This window comes from Sus scrofa, chromosome 14, assembly GCF_000003025.6.
Source record: "Sus scrofa isolate TJ Tabasco breed Duroc chromosome 14, Sscrofa11.1, whole genome shotgun sequence".
NCBI classification, from domain to species: domain Eukaryota; kingdom Metazoa; phylum Chordata; class Mammalia; order Artiodactyla; family Suidae; genus Sus; species Sus scrofa.
Genome location: NC_010456.5, coordinates 58617362 through 58642441, shown reverse-complemented (window position 1 = coordinate 58642441; position 25080 = coordinate 58617362). Strand labels below are relative to the sequence as shown.

Below are 25080 nucleotides of genomic sequence, written 5' to 3'. Positions count from 1 at the left end.
AACAGAGTAGAAAAAGGTGGGGGGCTCAGCAGATTCCAATTAAAATTTATATATAACAAAGATAAAAAGAAATTTCTAAGGGCAGATCCTCTAGAAAAGGATAAGAATTAGATTGATCGCAGACTTTTCAATAACAACATAGAAGGCAAGAAGGGAGGATATTAAGCCAAACCATTATTTAGTGTTTGAGTGTGGAGCATTCTTTTTTTTTTTTTTTGCTTTTTTCTTTTCTTTTCTTTTCTTTTCTTTTCTTTCTTTCTTTTTTTCTTTCTTTTCTTTTTTTTTTTTTTTTGGCTTTTTAGGGCTGAACTTGCGGCATATGGAGGTTTCCAGGCTAGGGGTCCAATCGGAGCTATAGCTGTCAGCCTGTGCCACAGCCACAGCGACTCAGAACTGATCCACAGCGACTCTGCAACCTACACCACAGCTCACGGCAACGCCAGATCCTCAACCCACTGAGCAAGGCCAGGGATTGAACCTGCAACCTTGTGGTTCCTAGTTAGATTTGTTTCTGCTGCGCCACAATGGGAACTCCCCATCTTTGGTGCATTCTTGAAGGAAATATATCATCCAGGTGAAAAATAAGTTCAGGAGGACAGTGGGTTATGTGACAAAATACATGAAAAAAAAAAGTAAATTTTACTGTTGAGGAAATAGAGAACTTACAAATAAAAGATGTGTCTTAGTAAAAATCTGGAACTAAAATGTAGCTTCAAAACATACAGTTATGTCACCTTGGATGTGGGATGTGGATAGAATGGGAGGGAAGCGAAAGTTTGCTGAGTTTAGGTAAGCCCATTCCTTACCCCACAACCCCGATCTAGTGGCAATCCTTCAGACAACAAATGAAAATTTAATTCTATGAAAAAACCTGAGCATTGATGTTCATAGCAGCCTTATTCATAACATTCCCAAACTGGGAACATCACAAGTGTCTTCCAGTGGATGAGTGGTTAAGTAAACTGTGGTCCAGACAGAGCATGGAACACAACTCAGCAAGAGGAAAGAATAAACTATTGGTATGTGAATCTCCAGGGAACTATGTTGAATGAAAAAACAAAACAAAACAAAAAACCAGTCCCCAAAGATACATACTTTACAATACCATCTACATGAAATCTTAGAAATGATAAGATTTTAGAAATGGAGAACAGATTTAATGGTTTCCAGAGACGAGGGATGGGGATCAAGGTGGGAAGCAGTGGTATGGTTGTAACATGCTTGTGATGGGATTGCTCTGTATCTTTCTGTGTTTTGATTGGGGTGGTAGATACATGAACCTATACAAGGGAGAAAATTATATAGAACTATAGACACACATATACCCATGCCTACACCCACAAGAGGACTTCTGAATAAGATCAGTGGATTGTATCAATGCCAGTTACCTAGTTGTGATGTTATACTATATTTTTGCAAAATGTTTCCATTGTGGGAAATTGAGTAGAGGATACACGGAACTCTCTGTGTTCTTTCTTACAATTTTATGTGCATTAATAAAAAGGGAAGGAAGGAAAAAATAAAGACATAAAACTTTAAAAAATTAAAAAATCTTATCTGTAACCAATCATAAAAATAGCAACAACTAAACAGTAATTACAGTCATTCTGAACACAGCCACTAATCCCAAAGATAAAATTCCAGAATAAGATTTCATAAAATTCAGCCAAATGTTTTGTATTGCATTCACTTTTTGGCGAAATATATGTAAGAAAGGTTAAAAATAAAGGGTAGTTAAATATAAACCAGAAAAAAACTGAGTTAAAAGAATGTTGGTGCAACAATGATAATATCAGACAAAACAGATTTTAAAGCTAAAATATCCTATCAACGAAGAAGATCATTATATACTGAAGAGGAGCAATAGAAAATTTAATGATTGGAACATATGCATCTAACACCAGAATCTGAAAGACCTAAAACAACCCATAGAACTTCAGGAGGAGATAGATAAATCAAGAATTGAAGTTGGTGTGGGGAGGAGGGTGGGTGAGGTGGGTAAAAGGAGCCAAAGACCTCAAACCTCTAGTAGTAAAATAAATAAGTCCAGGGAATATAATGTACAGCATGGTGACTGTAGTTAAATACACTGCATTGTAGGTTTGAAAAGTTGCTAAGAAGGTAGATCTTAAAAGTTCTCATAAGAAAAACAAATCCTATAACTAAGTGTGATGACGGATGTTAACTAGACTCATTGTGGTGATCATTTCCCTAAATATACAAATATGGAATCATTATGCTGAACACCTGAAACCAACATCATGTATATCAAGTACACTTCACCCATGCTGGGTCTAGAGTCCTCTGCTCTGCCAGCCAAGCTATTGAAGGGTGCACTCAATTATACCGCCATAAAAAATGGTAGCTGGATCTCAGAAAGTGGTAGATAAAGCAGACAAACAAACAAAATCCTACACAAATATGAAAAAATTAAATAATAATACTTCAGAGTCAATGAACAGAGCACTCACTCTTTTGGAACATATAGAACATTTATAAAGAGCAATCAAGTACTGCCAGGTGACAGAGAAGGTCTACATTTTCTAAAGTATATTGTCACCAAGTCCAGTTTCATTCTGCTCACCACACAACAGGCCAATAAATCAGGAGACGAGTTGTTGGGGCAAGGAATAACAATTTTATTCAGAAAGCCAGAAGACTGGGAAGGTGGCAGACTAGTGCCTCAAAGAACCATTTCTCAGAGTTCCCGTCGTGGTGCAGTAGTTAACGAATTTGACTAGGAACCATGGGGTTGCGGGTTCAGTCCCAGGCCTTGCTCAGTGGGTTAAGGATCCAGTGTTGCTGGATGTAGTTTGCAGATGTGGCTCGGATCCTGCGTTGCTGTGGCTGTGACGTAGGCAGGTGGCTACAACTCCGATTGGACCCCTCACCTGGAAACCTACATATGCCACGGGTGCAGCCCTAGAAAGGGCAAAAAGACCAAAAAAATAAATAAATAAAAAGTAAAAAGAAACCGTTTCTCCTCAGTCAGACTTCAGGCTCCTCTTATACAAAAGAGGGGGGTGGGGTTAGTTGTTGCAAACTTCTTGGTGCAGAAATCCTTTGTTCTTGTAGCTGTCCATTTGGGTTAGGTCACGATGGTCCTGTAAACCAACAAAATAGATGTTATTCTCTTGATTCTGCAACTTTTTGTCTAAAAATGTAATACTTGTATATGTCATATCTTTAAGAATAGGTTATCCTGTATATTTCAGGCTATAGGCAGTGTCCTTTTGCAAAAGATGCAGAGTCAGGATGACCAAGCACAATTGATTGAGGACAGAGGTTAAAGTTAAAGGAAAAAAAAAACAGATCTAATATGGAGTCAGAGTTGTTGTTCCCTTTTACATATTTTCAGCTATTTAATAAAATTAGATATTAATCTAACAAAAAGGGAGCTGAACAGTTCTATCCAGAAATTGAAAAACTACTGCTAAATAGCCCTTGAGTTAAAGAGGTAATCACAAGGAAAGACAATGAAAACACTATGTGTAAAAAGCACTATATTGTAAAAAAATAATGTTACAAATTCTGGAAATGAATTAGATTCAATGACAGGAAAGTATGAAAAATCAGTAAGTTTGATGGTAGATATACAAGTGTGTATTGAAGTACTTTCCATATTCTGTATATTTAAAATATTTAATAATTTAAAAATTTAACCATTTTATACTAAAAACATAAACGTAGTACTAAGATGAAAATTTAGAGATTTACATACATTTTCTAGAAAATTAAAATAGTAAGAGAAGAATATAAAAGAAAGAAAACCAAAAAAAGAAGTGGGAAAAGTATATACAAATAAAATTAAGAAATCAAGAAAATAGAGAACAAAAATCAGTAACAAAGATTCACAAAACAAGTTAATTCTTGGAAAAGATCAATAAGATAGCAAGCTTCTGATAAGACTGAACAGGATAAATCAGAAAAGAAGTAAATAAAATTCAGAATGAAAAGGAAAAATGTCTATGGAGATAAGTGATTTTAAAAATAATTTAAAAATTTATGAACTGGAGTTTCATTGTGGTGCAGCTGAAACGAATCTGACTAGGAACCATGCGGTTGCGGGTTCAATCTCTGGCCTCACTGAGTACGTTAAAGATCCAGCGTTGCTGTGAGCTGTGGTGTAGGTTGCAGATGTGGCTCAGATCCCGAGTTGCTGTGGCTGTGGTGTAGGCCAGTGGCTATAGCTTCGATGGGACCCCTAGCCTGGGAACCTCCACATGCCGGGGGTGTGGCCCTAAAAAAAAAAAGAGTAAAATTTATGAGCAAACTTTTACAATACACATGAAATCCATGAGAGAATGGATTGATCTCTCTATAAAGGATATAGAGTGCTAAACTGGACACAAGAAGGAACAAAATTGAGTAGACTGTAAAAATTGAAGATATTAAAGAGGCAATAAAATGCTTCCTTCCACAAAAACCTTAGGAAAAGGATGGGAAACCAAGAAAGAAAGAAACAGGCAACAGCTAGGAAAAGACAGCTCACAGAAGAAAATCTGAGTAGCTATGAGGTGATTATGGTGGAGAAATACAACTTCACACAAGATGCCACTTGTCACCTATCAGACTGGCTATAATGAGGAGGTTGGAAAATAGAGTCCTGTGTTTCTAATAAGGACTGTCCCTTCTCATGTGTTCCCGACCCCACTCCTGCTCTCCATCTCCAGGACCTGGTTCAGAAAATCTGTCTTCTCTTTCTTTTTACTATTTTATTTTACTTTTTGTGTGTGTGTGTGTGTGTGGACCTGCCCAGAATGTCTAAAAATTGAAGTCACCTGATATGCACAATCCTAGCTAAGGTCAAACAAGGCAGTGCTCTGCTCTCTTGTTACAGCTCTCTAACTGCAGACAAGTGCCCTTTTTACTGTCTGTTTAATGCCATGTTTTTCACCTCTTGGTGCTTTTGCTGTTCAAATGGCTCCCTCCCCAGCGTAGTGCAGAGTGTTCTCTGCTGGTGTCTGGAAGTTTAGGAAGGCTGTGATGTGCCTTATGGAGAAAGTATGTATCAGGTAAACTTCGTGCAGACATCAGTTACAGTGCTCTTGACCATGAGTCTAGTGTTAACAGATCAACAAATTATAGTAAAGGTGTTTTTAAACAGAAACACACGTAAAACAGGGTTATATATTGATTGGTTGACAATAATGTTGTGACCAAAGGCTCACAGGAACATAATTGCATTTCCTCTGGGAGCAAGGATTCAGTATCTGCTAATTCAGTGCTTGTGGTGCATTTAGAGAACGTGAATAGTATGGAGAATGAGAATTGACTGTGTGTGCATTTCACAAGGATACACCTAGGAGTCCTGTTGCCAAATCATATGTTGACCTATTTTTGACATTAACACACCTGTCAAAGAGATTTCAAAGACACTGCAGTCATAAACACTCCCACCAGCAGTATAGGAGATGGGACTAATAATTCTGTATCATTTACAACACTAAGTATTGTCAGGCTTTTAAATTTTAGCCATCTCGTCAAGGTATAGTACCTCTCACTGTAGTTTAGGATGCATTTTCCTGATGTTTAATGGTGCTGAGCATCTTTTCATAAGATACTTATTGGCCCTTTAGATGCCCTCTTTTGTGAGGTGTCTCTTTAAATCTTTGCTCTTTAAGGGTTTTTAAGGGTCCTGTTTATATTCCAGAATCATTCCTTTGTTGGTTATGTGTATTACAAATAATATCTCCCACTTTTTGGCTTAACATTTCATTCTCTCAATGCTGTTTTTTTGATGAATATAAATTCTTAATATTAGTAGACAAATTTATCATTTATTTTCCTTATAATTAGTACTTTTCCTGTCCTCTTTGAGAGATCTTTGTTTACTACAAACTCATAAAGGTATTATCTATAATAGGCATACCTCAGAGATTTGTAGTTTCGGTTTCAGACCATGGCAGTAAAGCAAATATTGCAATAAAGCTGGTCACACAAGTATTTTGGTTTCTCAGTTCATATGAAGGTTATGTTTACACTATGCTGTAGTCTATTAAGTGTGAAATAGCATGATTTTTACAATGTATATACTTTAGTTAAAAATAGTTTATTGCTAAAAAATACTAATCATCATCTTTTTCAATATGTCATAATCTTTTTGCTGAAAAAGACTTTGAAATATTGTGAGAATTACCAACATCTGACACAGAGACATGAAGTAAGCAAATGCTATTAAAAAAATTGTGCTGACAGATTTGCTTGATACAAGGTTGCCACAAACCTTCAATTTGTAAAACATGCAATATCTAGGAAGTGCAATAAAATAAAACACAGTAAAAGAAGGTATACCTGTATCGTTTTCTGGAATTTTTATTCTTTTATTTTTCACATTTTGTTTTGATCTATAATTCACCTGACATTGATATTTGCATGGTGTGAGGCAGTAATCATGATTCGATTTTTTTCCTATAGTGATGTCTAATTGACAGAGTACATATGTTGAAAAGACTGTCCTTTCCCCATTACATTTTATCTCTAATGCTTTCATGACATAGTTCCATCCTCTTGTCTGCAACCCGTTTGTATCCTTATATTTAATGTATGTCTCTTGTAAGTAAAATAATTGGATTTTGATTATTTTATTCTAAAGTCTTTGCCTTTTAAATACAGCATTTATCTATTTATATTTAATGTAAATCCTAATATATTTGGGTATAAATATTTCTATTTTACCATTTTCCCTATCTGTCATGTTCATTCCTGTCTTTTTATTGCTTTTTTTTAAAAGCAATACTTAAGTATTTTTTAATTTAAAAAATGTCTCCCATATTAGCATGTCAGTTATACATTCTTTTAATCTCTCTGTTTTATGACCACTGTAAAGGGTTCAATATGAATCCATGACTTTTTAAAGTCTAATACAAAAGAGCACTTTACTACTTTCTGGCAACACAAGAACTTGAAACTAGTTTAGTTCTTTTTACTCCCTCATTTCATTTGTGCCGGCTGTCATGTATTTTAATGCTCCATTTACTTTAAACTGAAAAATAAATTGCTGCTGTTTTTTTTTTATCAGTATTCACTTAGATTTACCTACATTTTTCCTCTTCCCATTGTTTTTCAATCCTTTATGTGTGTCCTTGCTTCCAGCTAGAATTGTTTTCTCTCTTATTGATGTGCTGCCAAGGAATTATTTTGAAGATATTTTCCTTTTATTTTTGAAAGAAAATAATTGTGTAACTTATACATTGTTAGGTTTTTTCCACTACTTTTTGAAGATTTTGCTTTATTATCCCCTGGTATCCACCATATTCTGCCACCTATATTATTGTTTCCTTGAAGTGAAAATTTTTTTAAGAGTCTTGATCTGTCTTTGGTGTTTAGCAGTTTCACTGAAATGAACCTAGTGTTTTTTTCTTTGATTTTTCCTTGCTTTTGAAATTGTAGTGCTACCTGAATGTGTAATTTGATGTTCTTTGAAAATTCTTGGCTAATAACTCTTCTAATATTGCTTCTGTCTCATTTTTTTCCTTTTGGATTCATCATTTATAGATATAGCCTTTGAAATAATGATTCATTTGTTCAAGACTGTAGAGGATATGTTGGATAATTTCAGCAGAGAACTGAAATATATATATGAAAATCAAATAAAAATTATAGAACTGTATATTTAGAAGTAAAATAACTAAAATTTAGAACACGAGATAAATTGAATAGCAGATTAGACATAGTAGAAGGAAGGATTATTAAGTGGAAGACAGGTGTATAGAAAATATCCAGTCTGAAGCTAAATGGATGGATTAAAAATACACATTTAAATTTTTTTATTAAATTATAGTTGATTTATAATGTTCTGACAATTTCTGGAAAAATACACAGTTTCATTTAAAATTCCAGTTTTTTGGCTTTCCATGAAAATCAAAATGTTTGTGAACATTGAGTCTCCATTTCTCATAGCCTTAGTTGGCTTGAGCCAACTAAAAAGTCTCCCTGTGGAGAGACATGTCCTCCCTACTAGCTTGTCCTCCCTATTGCTTTTTCCCACTGAGGCTGAATATCAGTTGTTATGGTTTGTGTTACCCCTGCACTGCTTTACTCTTGTACATTATCTGGGTGAGTGTGTGTTGACAGGAGGAAATGGTGAGGGGGGGAGGCAGATGAAGTAGCCCGTGAAAAAGTACTTACCCCAGGGGAATTGGGCAGGTCTGGGGACTCCAAGAAAGGCAGGAGGGCTATGGCATAGACACAAGTGAGGGTGTGGTGTTGGCCAATTGAATCTGGAAAATTACTTAGGATCGAGGATGTCCTTGCAGACCAAGTAGCCACGTAGCTAAGTATTTCCACTCATCATGTTTGCTCATTAAGTCACTCATTTATATCACTCATAATTTTCACTCACAGTGCTCATTTTCCTGTTACTGATGGTATGCAAATTTGGCCCCTCCGAATCTTCTGGTTGAAATAATCCATCACTATGTAAAATTAAGTTTTTAACTGTAAGATGACTAGCTAGATTTAGCTGGAGAGACAAGCTATGGGTGCTGTGTGATGAAACATCACTGAACTGATCTTTATGCCTTCATTTCCTCTCTGCTTTAGCTGCAAGTGTCCACTGCTCAGAAAAGTGTGGGAAGCTGACTTGGAAGCTTGTCGGTTATTTATCCAGAGCCTGCAGCTCCAGGAGCCTGGGGGCAGCCTGTCTGCAGAAGATGAGAGACAGATGGATGACTTAGGGAGCAGTGCTTGTACAGCCCCTCTGGCCATCCCCCTGAGGCCCCCCTCTGAAGATGAGAGGAAGACCCCTTTGCAAGCTTCTGAAGAGTGGAAGGTGCACTTGACCCCCTCGCCTCACTGTGCTGGCAGTGAACAGCAGAAAGAGGTCTGTCCATCCTCATAACCTCAGCAGGGAACTTACTCTGAGGGGTGCTTTGGGACCACACTCCAAGTGAGAGCAGTACATAGAGTGTGGACTTCCCACTGTCCCACTCACACTCCTTAAAGTTTAGTAACTCTTGAGTATGATCACAAAAATAATGTAGAATTTTTGTAGAAGACCTTTTCAATGGAGAAGAGTGAAAAGAATAACTTTGGGCATATTTAGATCTATATTCTAATTTCATGGCTATAGTTAGACTATGTAGTCTAATATATGATTACTGTATATAGCACACAGTATTTATGTCACATATAACATATAGTTATTGTATATACTACATATTCTATGTCACATATGATATTTAATTCTATATTTAGAGTCTATATCTTAGAACATATCATTATTCATTAGAATCAAACAAGTATGTATATATATTCCATTAACTGTTCTTGCCAAAGCAAGGTCATAAGGAAAGTTAGAATATGCTCTTTTTATTTTGTAACTTGGCCTGTAATATATGTATCAAAAATTAAAGTGTAGATGTAGTTAATATTTTACCCCAAGGCTGACCTAGATTAACAGAGAAGAGTTCCCTGCCCCTCCCCTTCCCAGTTCATCTCTCCTCTGTCCCCTCTCCTCTCACACCCTCCCGCCTCTAACCTGAATAAGCCTCTTTCAATGAAAGAGCTCTAGGAATTTTTTTCCAAGTTCAGTGCCGTGACAGGAGGACTTGGAGTGTGTTGCTGGCCAGGTTCCCAGGTGTTCTGAATACTAAAAGGAAAAAAGCCTTGATGAAGCTGGAGGAACGTGCCACATCTCACATTTGACGTAGAGTGTGTCCCCTCATGGGGTCATTGCCAGGAGTCACCAGGGAACGCCCCACCCCCACCCCCTGTCCCTGCCCTGTGCCCCATTCGGGCAAGCCTCCCCATCCTGTCTGCAGGACCACGGCCTTTACAGAGCACCTACTTGTTGACAACATGTGCTTACATGTTCTGGACTGCTTGGAAAGTCGATCCTTGGTCATATATTAGAGTTGAGTAACCTGATGAGAAAGCCGGCTGTTATCACTCTCTGGAATCCTGCTGGCCTCATAAAATTAGGCTCTCCATTGAGATTTAGAAGATACCAACTCCTTTGTTGGCTGAGGTGCTGCAGGTGGAATCGTCTGCAAAGCTTGGCCGCTAGTGCTCTTGGTAGAGTCGTTGAAAACTTGCGGCCAGTTGCAATTGGCCGGCTTGAAAGAATACTCTGCTGCAGAGGGATGCTCTGCCTGAGTGAGGGGAAGGGAGCCCTGGCGGAAGAGCCTTGGGGCCAAGTCTTTGAAGGTAGGGTTGGTCTCCAAAGCGGGCTCCCAAGAGCTCTGTGCCAGGGCAATCAGGAGCCAAGCCAGGTGACAACCCAGGTGGGAGGTGGGATCTGCTGGGATAATGGACACCTCTAGACATCATGCCTGATTCACCAGATCTGACTGGGTACCTGGAATCTTCTCCTCCCTCTTTCTCTCCCCCCCTTCCTTCTTTCCCTCCTCCTTCCCTCTCTTCTTCCTTAAGATCATAAGCACCTGCCAGTCTGGCTATAAGAAAACAGAGCTTATTTGCAGAGTCAAGGATGAATTTGCAAAGCCCTATCGAGGAATGATTCTCCTAGTTTCTGCTGAGGAGGAGGTACAGGAGCAGAAAAGCCTGGGGGCTGCCCCTCTGAGCTCAGGACCCGAGCTCCCCCAGCTCTCCCCCACCAGCTGAGGTGCTGAGGATGCTCTTGGGGGTGGGGGAGAGCAGGGAGGCGTTAAAACTCCTGCTGGCTCAGTGCTGTCTTCCCGTCCTGTGTGCTGTCCCTGCTGCGTTCTTCGGGTTTATAGTCACAAAGGAGAGTGGAATCTTATGAACGTGTACGTGGCAGCAATGTCAAGAATGTGGATATTGTCTAGAAAGGGGAAAATTATGGGAACAGACAACAGATCAGTTGTTGCCAGGAAGTAGGGTGGGGAAAGAGATTGATCACAAGAGCAATGTGGAGGAATTGGAGAAGGGAGCAGTATGTGTTAGAACTAGTCAGTATCTTTTTTTCTTTGGGCTTGCCCTTGGCGTGGTGAAATTCCAGGCCAGGGATTGAACCTGCACCACCGCAGTGACCAGAGCCACTGCAGTGTCAATGCCAGATCTTTAACCTGCTAAGCCACCAGGTTACTCCCTGTTCTGTATCTTGACTGTGATAGTAGCTGCATAACTGTGTGCATTTGTCTAAACTTATCATTTTACTGCACATAATGTTGCAAAAGTGACTGCTATTTAAAAATAGCATTGCTGGAGCTCCTGTGGTGGCTCAGCAGTTAACAAACCCTATTAGTATCCATGAGGATATGGGTTCCATCCCTGACCTCGCTCAGTGGGTTAAGGATTGGCGTTGTCATGAGCTGTGGTGTAGATCGCAGATGTAGCTCAGATCCCATGTCGCTGTAGCTGTGGTGAAGCCGGAGGCTTCAGCTCCGATTCAATCCCTAGCCTGGGAACCTCCATGTGCCACAGGTGCGGCCCTAAAAAGACAAAAGCCCCCCCCCCAAAAAAATAAGTTGCCCTATTTAAAAGGGAGGCAGTGGATGTTTGAAGCATTTGTACTTGGCTGAGTACAGCAGCATGAGAGGAGCCCAAGGCTGCATTTCCTTATCTGCTTTAAAAAAAAAAAAAATCCCCAAACAAAAAAATAAGGACAGTGAAAGCCATCTGGAGAGGCCGTTGTGAAGATTTAAATAAAATAATGCATCTAAGGGTGAGTAATATATACATAGTAGAGGCTAAAATAATGTTTCTGTATGTGTGTGTGTGTTTATCCCCCTTTCTGGCAGTCACAAGAATCTCTTAAGACCTTTTTAAAAATAATATAAATATTCCTCTATTAAGAAGCAGACATGAGCAGAGAATTAGTGGAAGACATCCAATGAAAAAAAGACTTCCTAGGAGTTGCCTGGTGGCTCAGCAAGTTAAGGATCTGGTGTTGTTACTGCAACAGCTCAGGTCAATGCTGCGGCTCAGGTTCAATCCTTGGCCCGGGAGCTTCAGCATGCTGCGGACAAGACCAAAATAAATAAATAAATAAAAGGGCTCTCATTTATATTTGGATGGAAGATGGATCTTAGGTTCTTGAAGGCACAGAGAAATGATAACCAAGGATCTCATTTGGAAGGTGCTTTTGTTTTCCTGCCTCGGTTTTCTAGGGAGTCTTGGAAGTCTGGATCAAAGGTATTTATCCTGTGGCCACAGTGTCTGTTTGCTTTGCAGCTCTGAGTTGGTTGTGCTGTGGAACTCCCTGCTGGGTCTGGCCACCTGGTACAGCTTTCTCTCTTGAAGCCTGATGCCCTGAAGGCAGTCAATTTCTTTTAAACCCAAATCTTCCATGAAAAATTGCTGACTCCTTACGGAGGTCCACCGGGAGATGGACTTTCAAAGCCTTCCCTGTGCTTATCTGCCCCATGTGGTTAGTGCCTTTTGGTTGTACTTGGTTTTAACAAGTGCTTTGTCATTAATTAAAGCTTTGGCTGTGTTTAGGGTCCCACCGGGCCACTCGGCACCATTTCCCCCATTTTACAGCTGGGCCCATTAAGGCAAAGTAATCTGCTGTGGGCTTTGTTAGAAAGGAAGTCAGCCACTTTAGCCTGCGCTTCCTCTAATGGTAAAGGCCCTCTTCTTTTTCAGTTTCATTACTGCCCTCCTGCAAGCCTTTCCTCGGATTCTGGAAACAATCAGCTGCTGTTGGCCCTGCTTTATAGACATTACAGAAATTGCACGGGGGCCAGACAGGAGCTGGGGAAATCAGTGAGCCAGTTTCCTCCGCTCTGAAGTTGCTCCTTTGTACTCTCGGTTCTGGCCATTATACCTGCATAATTCTCTCTTTCCTGTCTGCAGCCTGTCCTGCTGGAGTGCTTTTGGCTTTTACTGTAATGTGGGCTCCCCTCCCGCTGAGTTCCCTGGACAGCATCACGCCTCCCCTCCCAGCCTTCTCCCTCAGGCAGTTGCCACCAAAGAGGTTCAAAGAAGCCAAAAAAAAAAAAAAAAAAAAAAAAAAGGCCCAGAAGCTTTAAGCCGTCTTATGCAGCATTTTTTATTTATTTATTTTTTTACAATATTGTAGGTTGAGTTACTGCCAATAATGGTAAGAAGTTAGCATTTGGAGTACCTGTTTTGGCACAGCAGAAACAAATCCATCTAGTATCCATGAGGATGTGGGTTTGATCTGGTGTTGCCTTGAGCTGTGGTGTAGATCGTCACAGACGTGGCTTGGATCCTGCATTGCTGTGGCTGTGGCGTAGGCCCGCAGCTGTAGCTCTGTTTCAACCCCTAGCCTGGGAACTTCCATATGCCATGGATATGGCCCTAAAAAAAAAAAAAAAGTTAACATTTCTTCTGTTCTTATACATAATTTCAGGAACTTTGCTAAGTAGTTAAACAGTCATTACTCAGAATAATCTCTTACTCTAGGTATGATCATTGGGTCCATTTTACAGAGGGGAAAATTGAGGCTAAGAGATTGAGTTACTTGCCCAGAATCACTGGGTAGGTAAGTGTGGCAGGGCTGGGATTTTAATCTAGTCTCTCCTACTCTAAAAGTCCTGCTCCTAAAGCAGTCTCCTATAACGAAAATTGCTCCGTGGAAATGCTTTTCATTAGGTCTTCTGGCGTTCAGGCAGGCTGAGTATCTGTGTGTTGCAATGCCTGCAATGAAAAGAGTAAATAATAGACTGTAGCTTTATTAATCATATTATGTAGTTCTCCAAAAATTATCATCACTGTCCCCCCATTCCTTCTTACTCCCTTGTATGGGAAAAAAAAAAAAAAAGCTGGAAAAATGGATCTGTGGTGAAGACATGTGTCCTCACCACCTCAAGCTGATTTCTAATTCTAGAAGCATCTGTAGTGGTCCGAGGGCTTCCTCTTCAGTCCTGACGGATGCAGACCTGGTTCTCTCTCTTCTCTGGCCTTTCCTGGCTCACTCCAGCTCTCCAAGGGTTGGTGTCTCTCACCCGTGAGTCGGGGTAAAAAGAGCCAGTCCTCAAATTCCACCTCAGAATTGGGGAGACAACACCCCACCCCCACCCCCACCCCCAGGGAAAATGCCTGCTCAGTCGTCAGCTGGTTTTACTCTTTTTGCCTAAGATCTTCCAGGAGAAAGCCAAAGGCTGGGGCATGAAGAGAGAAGTTCCATCTTCTCTCCAACTTAGCATCTGGTGTTGCACACCCGGCCGCCTTACTCCAAGAGTAGAGCAGCAGCAGAAGCAATCAGGCTGCCACCGGGATTAGGCAACGGTTGATTCTTTAAAAAGCCAGGGAATCATAAAAAATGATACGTCTGCATTTTAAACTTTTTTTTAAAAAAACGGAAGGAACACATTCCTTTGTTAATTATTTGGCTTTTTGTCTGTATCGGTCTTACTGACTGGCTTTTCCCATGGCCCTTCTTGCAGAAACCTTAGAACCAATGATCAGCCTCCAGTGGCCTTTCTTTAAAGTGGACTAGACATTTCTAGAGCACTTGCAAAACAGTCTTCAGTCCCACCCCCACCCCTTTAAATATTGTTAAGTTTTCCCAAGGTTTTCAACTTGGTTTGTATGGAGGCAAACACTCTTTTTTCCCACTAATATTTCATTGCTTTCCATAGTATTTATCTGAGTTACGGAATTAGAATTTTAAGTGCAACTAGCATCAATAGGTTTAAAAAAAACTCAACCAATAGGAACAGAAGTTGGCAGACTCTGGGGCTCACCCTGGCCCTGGCCTTAGTAGGGAGGGAGCAGACCTTGGGGACACCCTGGGGCAGGTGGTGGTGGTGGGATTTCCGGGCCATCAGTTAGCTGGTTCCTGCAGGTTCCTCTCAGTAAATTAATGTTATCAGTTTGCCAGCCTCCTGCCCAAGGAAAGGAAGTGGGCTGCTCTGATCTGCCTGCTTGTCCTGCTTTTGGAAAATTACGGAACCACTTTCTTTGCTCCAGGGCTGAACGGTGGGCACTTCTTCCACTAATTAAAAATAGTTCAGCGCTTCTGAGGAAAACAACCTCAGGGCTCTTGGAGCCTCTTTCACCTTGGAAATTCCTTGTCACTCACTGATGAACACAGGGGGATCGATAGAGCGCCGTCACCAGCTGGATGGCGGGGACTAACTGAACAGCCTTTGTAACATAGCTAGCTTGGCTGACGAATAAGGCAGTGTTTCCCTTTGAGGAGCTGAGAGTGTTTCAATCCAGGCTTTCCCGTTTCTGGAAATGAGCTCATGCTCTGTCAATGGCAGTAAGTCTAGGGTCTCAGAGCTGTGTAGAACGACTCCCCCAAAATGTTTAGAGATTCAGGAAAAATTTTATTCTAAAATGAATGCAGATGAAAGTGGTCATTTGATTCTGCCCTCTTTGTTGTTCAGTATTTCTTAGCAACAGGCAGCTGGCGGGACATATCCCCTGAAATGCAATGCCCCCTGCTGTGTTCTGTTTTCATTTTCTCAAAGGAGTCTCAGGGTTTGAGGTCACTACCCCCAGAATCTGAACCCTGTGTTAGTAGAGATTATGTAGGTACTTGGCTGATGGTACGACTCTCCTTTACAAATAGAGGTTTTCTCCAAAGGTTCTAATAGGGTTTGGCCTTGTTCACCGTTGGCACACAACCAAAGCATGTAAGAAGGAAGCAGTCGAAAGTCTCTTGCCTGGTCATGTTTAGGAAATAGACCTTTCCAAAGGTCGCCCTTCATGGGAGCTAGAAACCACAGGGGGGTTAACATGGGTGAATTCCCAGTCCATGTCTCCTTTCATCATTGTTGTTTGGTTCTGTCAGTGGTTCTACTTGGAACTCGTTTTCCCAGCATCTTCTTTGTAATGAGCATGCAGATACTTGAAGACAATTCATCGCTCGTTCTGGCCTAAAGACAGCTAAATACTTCAGATGTTTTCATTACCACTGAAAACATCTGCATGCTTTTAAAAGAAATACCCACTTACTCAGAGTGTAACCATACAATTTGAATATTTGGGTGAATACTTGTATTATATGGAGTGGTAAGATGTCCCTTTAATGTCTTAATTTGTGCCTCTCTGCTAGTTGGCATTACATAATGACTGCAGAACTCAGCATTTATGTGAAAACATGAATACTCACAAAATCTATTTTCAAATAGATGTGAAAGATATTCTTTGTGGCATTGGACAGGAGTTTGAGGTCAATATTCTTTATGTGGACAATAAAAAAGGAAAGAAAACCACAGAGTGTTTCTGGAATGTATTTGTCAAGCCAATATTTTGGAAAACAGCCCAAAGGAACATATTTAAGCCTGTGATTTTAATACCAAACTAAGGAAATACCTTAATGCATCAGCTAAGCTTGCAGACGGTGGTAATCACATCTGGTTTACCTCAAGCTACAGAGAGGGAATGAAACAACAACAAGACTAACATCATGAGGCTCAAGTCACCTTTTTGGTTTGTTAAGCGTGTACGCATTCGGTGCAGGGTTTTGATTTTCAACTTAAGTAGTGCCATGGCTGAGCCATCTGTAAATGCAGATGGGTCGGCAATGCTGCGGGAGGACTGCTCTGTCACCTGCCCCTTCTTGATGATGTAGCCTGTGACTTTCACTGCAGGACTCAGATAGTTTTATGGATAGACAGCCATTGGTGATGCCTCTACCTGACCAAGGAAGACAGGGATCTGTGTGAGATGGTTGAGCAAAGAGTAGGATACCCAAGACAAGGACCTTTTCTTACACCATCAATCCTGGCAAGTGTGGGGACTATTGACAGTTCTTTTTTTTTTTTCCATTTTTTTTAAAAATTAAAGAATAGTTGATTTACCATATTTCAGGTGTACAGCAAAGTGATTGTTACACATATACACATATATATTATTTTCAGATTCTTTTCCATTATAGGATATTGAATATAGTTCCCTGTGCTTTGTGGTAGGTCCTTGTTGTTTATGTTTTATATGTACTATTTTGTCTTTGTTAATCCCAAACTCCTGATTTATCCTCCCCTACCCCCTTTCTCCTTTGGGAACCCTAAGTTTGTTTTCTATGTCTGTGAATCTATTTCTGCTTTGTAAATTAGTTCATTTGTATCATTTTTTTTAGATTTCACATATAAGTGATATCATATCATATCTATCTTTCTTTGTCTGACTTACTTCACTCAGTGTGATAATCTCTAGGTCCATCCTTGTTACTGCAGATGACATCATTTCATTCTTTTTTTTTGGTCTTGTCCTTTTAGGGCGCACCTGTGGCACATGGGGGTTCTGAGGCTAGGGGTCTATTCGGAGCTGTTGCTGCTGGCCTATGCCACAGCCACAGCAATGCCATATCTGAGCCGCATCTGTGACCTACACCACAGCTCACGGCAATGCTGATCCTTAACCCACTGAGCGAGGCCAGGGATTGAACCCACAAACTCATGGTTCATAGTTGGATTCATTTCCCCTGTGCCACAATGGGAACTCCCCTCATTTCATTCTTTTTGACAGCTGAGTAATATTCCATTGTGTATATAAACCACATCGTCTTTATCTATTCATCTGTATTGTTGCCTTCTTTAAGCACAGCAGTCAGCACATGGAGTAGACCTGAAAGGCATTTGTTGGTTTCCTCAGATGACTTTTTAAATCAGTAAGACTTCTTCAGTTATGAGGTTTTTCTTGTTCTACTACTTGATACCATTTCAGACATCTTACTGCCTCTCCCTTTAGAACTACCTTTGACAGCATTTTTTTCCTTTTCTTTGTCGGCCACCCCTGTGACATATGGAAGTTCCCCGGCCGGGGGTCGAATCCGAGCTGCCTCAGAGACAATACCAGACCTTAACCTGCTGTGCCACGGTGAGAACTCCCTGACAGCGTTTTGAAACATCGACTATTTCAATAGTCTTGATCCAGGTCGTTAACCCATGGTGGAGCCTGTCTGCTCAAATCTGTGCCAGGTCCCTGCTGATGAATAATATTTCTGAAAGTGTATGCCCTGTTAGGTGTGGCCACCTTTCATAGGGAAAGTTGGCAGGTATAGGTAAAAAGTCAGTGGAGCATCCAGCCACGGAGTCTGTGACTATGGCTCTCACCACCAGTGTGTTGGGTGCAGGCACCTGCTCAGGCTAGCTACGGAATGCGTTTTTGGATCTGAGTATAAACTTCTCTAGATAAATGTTTTTAGAAAGTCTTTTTAATGAGAAAACCCCTCCCAACAAAGGAAATCCCATTTTCTGTTTGAAATCACGCTTCCCGTGTTTGGGGAGTAGGACCCACATTCAACATCAGCTCTAATTCAAAACAGCTGGAAATTTCTGCCCAAACACTCAAGTCTACAGGTTTTGACCATGGGAGGAATTAAGCAAATTCTCTCTGACATATTGCCTGACTGACTTTTGGCTACTGAATCTTACACGTGGAGGGACAGTAGGGAAGATTGAGGGCTCTTTCCGAGGCTCATAAAAGACACGATTTTGTGGAAGGGCTGTTGCAGGCGCCCAGGACCTGGCAGCTGCCTTCAGGGCAGGGAATTTTCCCAGGCAAGGTTGATCTTGGCTGCATCGAAGGCAGAGAACTCTGTTCAGCGAGGTCTCACCGCTCTTCAATCCCGGTGAGCGGCGACCTTGGCTGGCACGGGCTGGGAAACAGCTGAGCTTCCTTAAGACCTTGTGAAAAAGAAACCTCCATTCCTTGCTTCCGCAGACATGTTCCTGAGCATCTTTTGAGAACTTAGCCAGGTTGCACTGCGGCTCCAGGGATGGCAGGACCCCGTTCTGCTACTGTCTAGTGGGGAGGAGAGGCAGGTAGACACGTGTGGAAGAAGTTCTCTGCTCACGGGAACTTCTTGGTGGGGCCAGAGGAACGTCCCTGGCCCGGAGTGGAGGTGGATGGAGATTCAGGAATCCAGATGCGTGCCTGGGGGAAGTGGGCACTGCAGGGCTTCGAAAAAAGGGGCAGTGTTAGTTGGGCAGAGACAGAAGGGCTCAGTAACCAGGCCCCTTTCCCGGTCCAGCTTCTTTCATTCTGGCCCGCAGGGAAAATAGTTGCTCCGAGGGCTAAATGTTGGAATGACAGTATAGAAAGAAAAAATAATAATTTGAATTGCTGAAAAGACTGCCTGATGGGACAAATTACTGGAGAGTTTTTCAAAGATGCTTTGAAATACCAAATCACCTGTATTTTATCCATTCAGAATTGCAAATCCGACAAAATTCGATTTCAGTGAGGAATACCAATGACTTTGTAGTGGCTGAAGTTTTAATTTTCCAGTATCGGTCATGGAGTCAAGGAGGGATTTTGGGGGGAGGGTACATTTAATTTAATAATAAAAGCGGAAGTAAACATTACCAATTTCACGCTAAGAGGAGCCCAGTGCACAAAGAGCTACTGGCCATGGTTCAGAGAACATTCACTGGGAATCTAGCAAAGTGAGCTGAGAGATGAGAGGTCAAGGCTCTCGTATTCTCATTCAGAAAGAAGAAACTCGCTTTTCTTCCCCTGTCACTCACCTGCTGTCCTCTGCTTCCAGCCTTATGTTTTATGGACATGGGGACCAAAGGTCCCTTGCTGACCACTGCACCCAGATTGTCCTGGCAGCCGTCATGACCGCTTCCAATTGCCATGGACGGAGCACCTCCCTGGGGGAGGCTGAGCCCTCCGGGAACCAGAGCAGAATTTGCAGAGGACTGAGGGAGGAAGGAAGAGGACTGACATCTTCAGGGGCTGTTTTTGCTTCTCCGAGTTCTTTCTGTCACCACTTTGCAGCCCCTTCACTTCCATCTAGGATCGGCCCAACACATATACCTTTTTGTGTTTCACCCCCAGCTTAAATAGGGCAGTGATTTTGTCCTTCAGTCCAGGCAGTAAGTGTGCCCCCAAGGTGGGTGTGAGATCACGGGACAGGAATCCCTTAATGTCCCTTGATGTCAGCCTCCTGCACTGGGAGCATCTTTCTGTGTTGTGTCTACTAAAGAGTCATTTTCCACCCCCCACCTCCTACCTCTCTTTGAAGGAAGCAGGGTCCTGTTGATTACATTGCCAGCAAATATGTTGTTCAGAATATGTGCCAGGAGCCAGGGGTCTGGGGACTGGTGACCAGCCGCAGGGGCTGCCCACTGAAATCTCTTTCTTGGACTTCTCAGTCTCATGACCACAGTTCCCAGCATGGCTGGGAGCTCCCCACCCCGGACAGGTCTGGGTCTTAGCACTTAGTGAGCACCAAGATCTAGTGAGTCCCTCAGGGACCAGGGAGGGTGGACTTCCTACCAGCATTCTGCACCAGTCCTATCCCTCGAGGCAGCATCCTCTGTAGGGTCCACCCATAGATCCTATTGTTTTGGCTACTGCAACTTCATGACAGATTACCCCCAACTTAGTGATTTAAAATAACCATTTATGATATGCATAGATCAGGAATTTGGACAGGGCATGGTGGGGGGAGCTGTCTTTGCCCCATGCTGTCTGGGTACTCACGGGCTCACTTGAAGGTGAAGCCCGGAACAGTCTGGAGGATCACTCTTTCCCACCCCTGACTGGTGGCTGGAGTCTTTGCTGAGGCTCTCACCTGGCCTACACCTGGCCTGTGCAGGTGACTTGGAGGATTCCTCATATCATGGAGATCGGGTTCCAGAGCAAGTGACTTAAGAAGACATGTCACCTATGATCTAGCTATGGAAGTCAGGCACATCCTCTCTGCCATGCTTTTTTTTTTTTTTCCTTTTTGGTTGCACCTGGGGCATATGGAAGTTCTCCAACTAGTATGGAATCCAAGCCGCAGCTGTGACCTACATCATAGCTGGGACAACGCTGGACACTTAATCCACTGCCTCCATCCGCCATGTTCTTTTCATTGGAAGACCCTTAAGTTCAAGGGGGAGTAGTAATAAACTGTCTCTCAGCAGCGGAGAGACAAGGTTTTGGAAGGCCATACCGCTGTGGCCACACATACCCTCCGCCATGCCTGGGCCCAGCACGGACACGACAAGGAAATTCTGACCCCTCCAGCGCAGGGTTAACAGGCAGGACCTCTTCAACGTTGTCCAGCTGTGCTCATGACTCTGGTCCCGCCCCACCCTCGGTGGATGAATGGGATTTCTTTGGATGGAGCATAATTTTTCATTGGATTGGTAAAATATATAAGTCTGCCCTCTTGTCAGCTGTCACTTCTCAGTTTAGGTCTTAAATTCTGTTCCCAAGATTCCATGTGAGAACATAATGGTAAAGCCGTAAACCCTTGGATAATCCTTTCAGGACAGGATCAGAATCTGCCAGTAGTGGTTTGAGCGGGAGCTTGGTGGCCATTCTATAGCTTATTCCAGCCCATCAGGAATGCCAATCAGAGCTTCGGTTACTGGTCAGAGAAGCTTGGGCTTTTGCTGAGTTTGTTTCCTTATGCTTCTCCGTGCTTCTTTTTTTTTTTTTTCTTTTTTCTTTATTCTTTCTTTCCCTTTATTTTGCTTTTTAGGGCTGCACCCACAGCATATGGATGTTCCCAGGCTAGGAGTTGAATTGGAGCTGTAGCTGCAGGCCTGTGCCACAGCCATAGCAATGCGGCATCCGAGCCACACCTGCGACCCACACCACAGCTCACGGCAATGCTGGATCCTTAACCCATTGAGCGAGGCCAGGGATTGAACCTGCATTCCTTGTGGATACTAGTTGGGTTCTTAACCCCCCGAGTCACAGTGGTAACTCCTCATTAAATATTCTTGAATAAAGTGATTTTAATGGCTAAGTACAAATTGAATATACTTGGGCTTATTTTTTCCATCCCCTTTGTTGTTGGATATTTATGTTATTTTCTCTTTCTTGTACTTTTAATGCAATTATTGTGCATCACCAAAATATTAATGCAAAATTTAATGCAAATATTGTGCATCACCAATAATATATAAAAATATTATATTTTATATGATAAAAATTTTTCCATACATATTAAAAAGCTTAATACAAATTATTTAAATTTAAGTATATGAAATTTTTTGGATAGGTTCCCAGAAGGGGAAAAATGGATCCTAAGATATAAGCAATTTAAAGTTTTTACTACAAGGTCTGAAATTACTTTCCCAAATTCACACAATCATTTTCAATCTGTACATAATTTTAAAAGGAAAACAGGCAGGGATTATGTGTTTGGGAAAAAATGTAAAGCCATGTTTTAAATGGATTTAATTCAGCTTTGATTTGTATTTGTTTTAGCCTTAAGATGAGGACTGAATCATTTGATTCCACCAAAGAGTGTTTTAAATTCCTTGGTTCCATGTTCTGATTCTGTGCTTTTTTGTCTCTTTGAAGTGTATTCTCATTTGTGTGCATTTCCCACTAACACTGTATTTTCTCCTTCGTCCTTCGTCCATGACTTGTGGTTTCGCTGCTGTCAGTCATTTTTCTCCAGATGTTCTTTTTCTTGGTGTCGCATTTAGTTCGTGCATGACGATGGCCTTACTCATCGCCCATTGTCTCAGCTTCCATGTAATTTGTCTCCTCCGCATTTCTACATCTTTGAATGATAATGTTACTACTTTAGGTCAGTGAAACATACATGTATATGTGATTTTTATGTATTTGCTGTTTTTCTCATCATCCTTGCTATGGTCAGTTATGAGCAAACCTTTATGCATGTTTCATGTGTCTTCTTGTATAATTGTGTCCATTTGTCCACAAAATTGTGTGCTGTCACTAGATTTCTTTTGTACATGCATGTATCTGTAGTATATTGGACTTTTCCAGTATTTAGGGTAGTTCTGAGGTAACTCCCCTCAGCATTGTTGTCTTCTAAGGTAGTTGACTGAACATAACTTTAGGGAATTCTGGAGTTGATCTAGTGAATGTTCAATCACATAGTGGGATAAAATAGAGAAAGGTTTATCTTCGGCTCTAATTGTAATATTATATAACCCATGATATTTAAGGACTTTTAAAGTATCACCACACCTGGACATTTCGTTGGAGTTTTTTTGGGAGGCATTAATTGTAGCTTTTGTAGTAACTCTATAGTTAAATCTGAATCTATATCTTAAGTCTTTCCCCAATGCAAAATTCTTTTTAGTATTCCTTCTAAGACCTCCGTTGTTATTGGGGAAATTACTGCTTTTACATTTGGTTATATTTTAACTCTGATCTCACTTTTTTATATATATTTTTGAAATATAATCAACACATAACATTGTGTAAGTTAAGGTGTACAGTGTGTTGATTTTATTTATTTATTTATGTATTTATTTATTTATCTTTTGTCTTTTTAGGGATGCACCCATGACATATGGAGGTTCCCAGGCTAGGGATCAAATCGGAGCTGTAGCCACCAGCCTATACCATAGCTACAGCAATGCAAGATCTGAGCCGAGTCTGCAACCTACACCACAGCTCATTGCAACAGTGGATCCTTAACCCACTGAGCAAGGCCGGGATCGAACCTGTGTCCATGTGGATGCTAGTCAGGTTTGTTAACCACTGAGCCACGATGGGAACTCCGATTTCATACATGTATATATCGCAATTGATGACCAGTGTGGCTTCGGCTAACACCTCTATCACGACACATACTTATATCTTTTTTGCATCTAGAACATTTAAAATCTAGTCCCTTAGTGTTTTTGAAGTTTAGAAAATAGTGTTGGAGTTCCTGCTGTGGCACAGTGGGTTAAGAATCTGACTGCGGTGGCTCTGGTCTATGTGGAGGTACAGGTTCAATTCCCAGCCCAGTGCAGTGATTTAAAGGATCCATTGTTGCTGCAGCTGCAGCTCAGATTCAACCCCTTGTCAGGAACTTACATATGCCATGGATGTAGCTAGAATAGGATAGGATAGGATAGAATAGAAATACAGCATTGTTGATCATAATCACTGTGCTGGGCATTAACTCTCCAGAACATATTCATCTTCTAAGTGCATGTTCATCTTAAACTTCCTTTCCCCATCTCCCCACCTCCTCATTCCCTGGAAACTCTGTTTCTACAAGTTCAGCTTTTTTAGATTCCTCATATAAGTGATATCACACCATATCTGTCTTTCTCTGTCTGGCTTATCTCACCAAGCATAATACTGCTTTTTTCCTTTTGCTTTTTTCTAAGATTCCCTGTTTTCTTGACCTTTTTTTTTTTTTTCTTTTCTTTTAAAAATCCATAGCTCTCTGGATGCCAGGCATGACATTGAAGCCTGGGGATGGATGGATGACCCATGGGCCTGGCTCGCAGGAAGTTTACAATCATTTGTGAGAACCTAACATGTATCAGAATCTGTGCTGCAGGTGGAAACACTGTTTGGGGTCTGGAAGTAAGGCTGGGATCCAGATATGATGGAGGAACGAGCAAAGGCAGGAAGACTTGTGTGACGGAAGGAATGGGTCAGTCCAGTTAGGCACAGGTCTGGTTGCATGTAAGAGTGGAGGAAGAGTTCCCATCGTGGATCAGTGGTAACGAATCCAACTAGTATCCATGAGGATGTGGGTTTGATCCCTGGCCTTGCTCACTGGGTTAAGGATCTGGCATTGCTGTGAGCTGTAGCATAGGTTGCAGATGCACTCAGATCCCATGTTGCTGTGACTGTGGCGTAGACCAGCAGCTGCAGCTCCAGTCTGATTCCTACCCTGGGAACTTCCATATGCCACAGGTGTGGCCCTAAAAAGCAAACAAATAAAATAAAAATAAAAATAAAAAGGAGAGAGTGGAGGGGACCAAGTGAACTGTGGGCTGGCACCAGGTTGCAGAGTTCAGGCTCTGCTCTGTGATTTTTTTTTTTTTTAAATTGAAGTATAGTTGATTTTCAATGTTGTATTAGTTTCAAGAGTACAGCAAAGTGGTTCAGTTACACACACATGTATACACACACACATTTCTTTTTCAGATTCTTTCTCGTTATGGGTTATTACAAGATATTGAATATAGTTCCCTGTGCTATACAGTAGGTCCTCACTGGTCATTATTTTATATTTAGTGTGTATATGTTAATCCCAAAGTCCTAATTTATCCCTCCCCCACCCCTTTCCCCTTTGGTAACCATAAATTTACTCTCTCTGTCTGCGAATCTGTTTCTGTTCTGCAAAGAAGTTCATTTGTACCATTTTTAATATGTTCCACAAATAAGTGATAGCATAGATTTTTCTTTGTTTGAAAAAAAAACATAGATTTTTCTTTGTTTCTTCACTTGGTATGAGAATCTCTAGGTCCATCCATGTTGCTGTAAATGGCATGACTTCATTCATTTTTATGGCTGGGTAATATTCCATTGTGTATATGGACCACATCTCCCTTATCCATTCATTTGTCAATGGAC

The 25080-nt window shown here is 41.3% G+C and overlaps 1 protein-coding gene across 4 annotated transcripts in view; it reads left to right on the top strand.

Moving 5' to 3' along the window:
- The window catches only part of DISC1 (disrupted in schizophrenia 1), a 357514-nt gene that overhangs the window by 321513 nt on the left and 10921 nt on the right, over positions 1-25080 (top strand). For 3 of the 4 annotated variants that reach the window (XM_021073577.1, XM_021073579.1, XM_021073576.1), the window contains one exon: positions 8545-8824. The exons of the other annotated variant lie outside the window; for it this stretch is intronic. In XM_021073577.1, coding sequence (XP_020929236.1) covers positions 8545-8824 — 280 coding nt within the window. The remainder of the gene's footprint in view (positions 1-8544; positions 8825-25080) is intronic. 4 annotated transcript variants of the gene reach the window in all.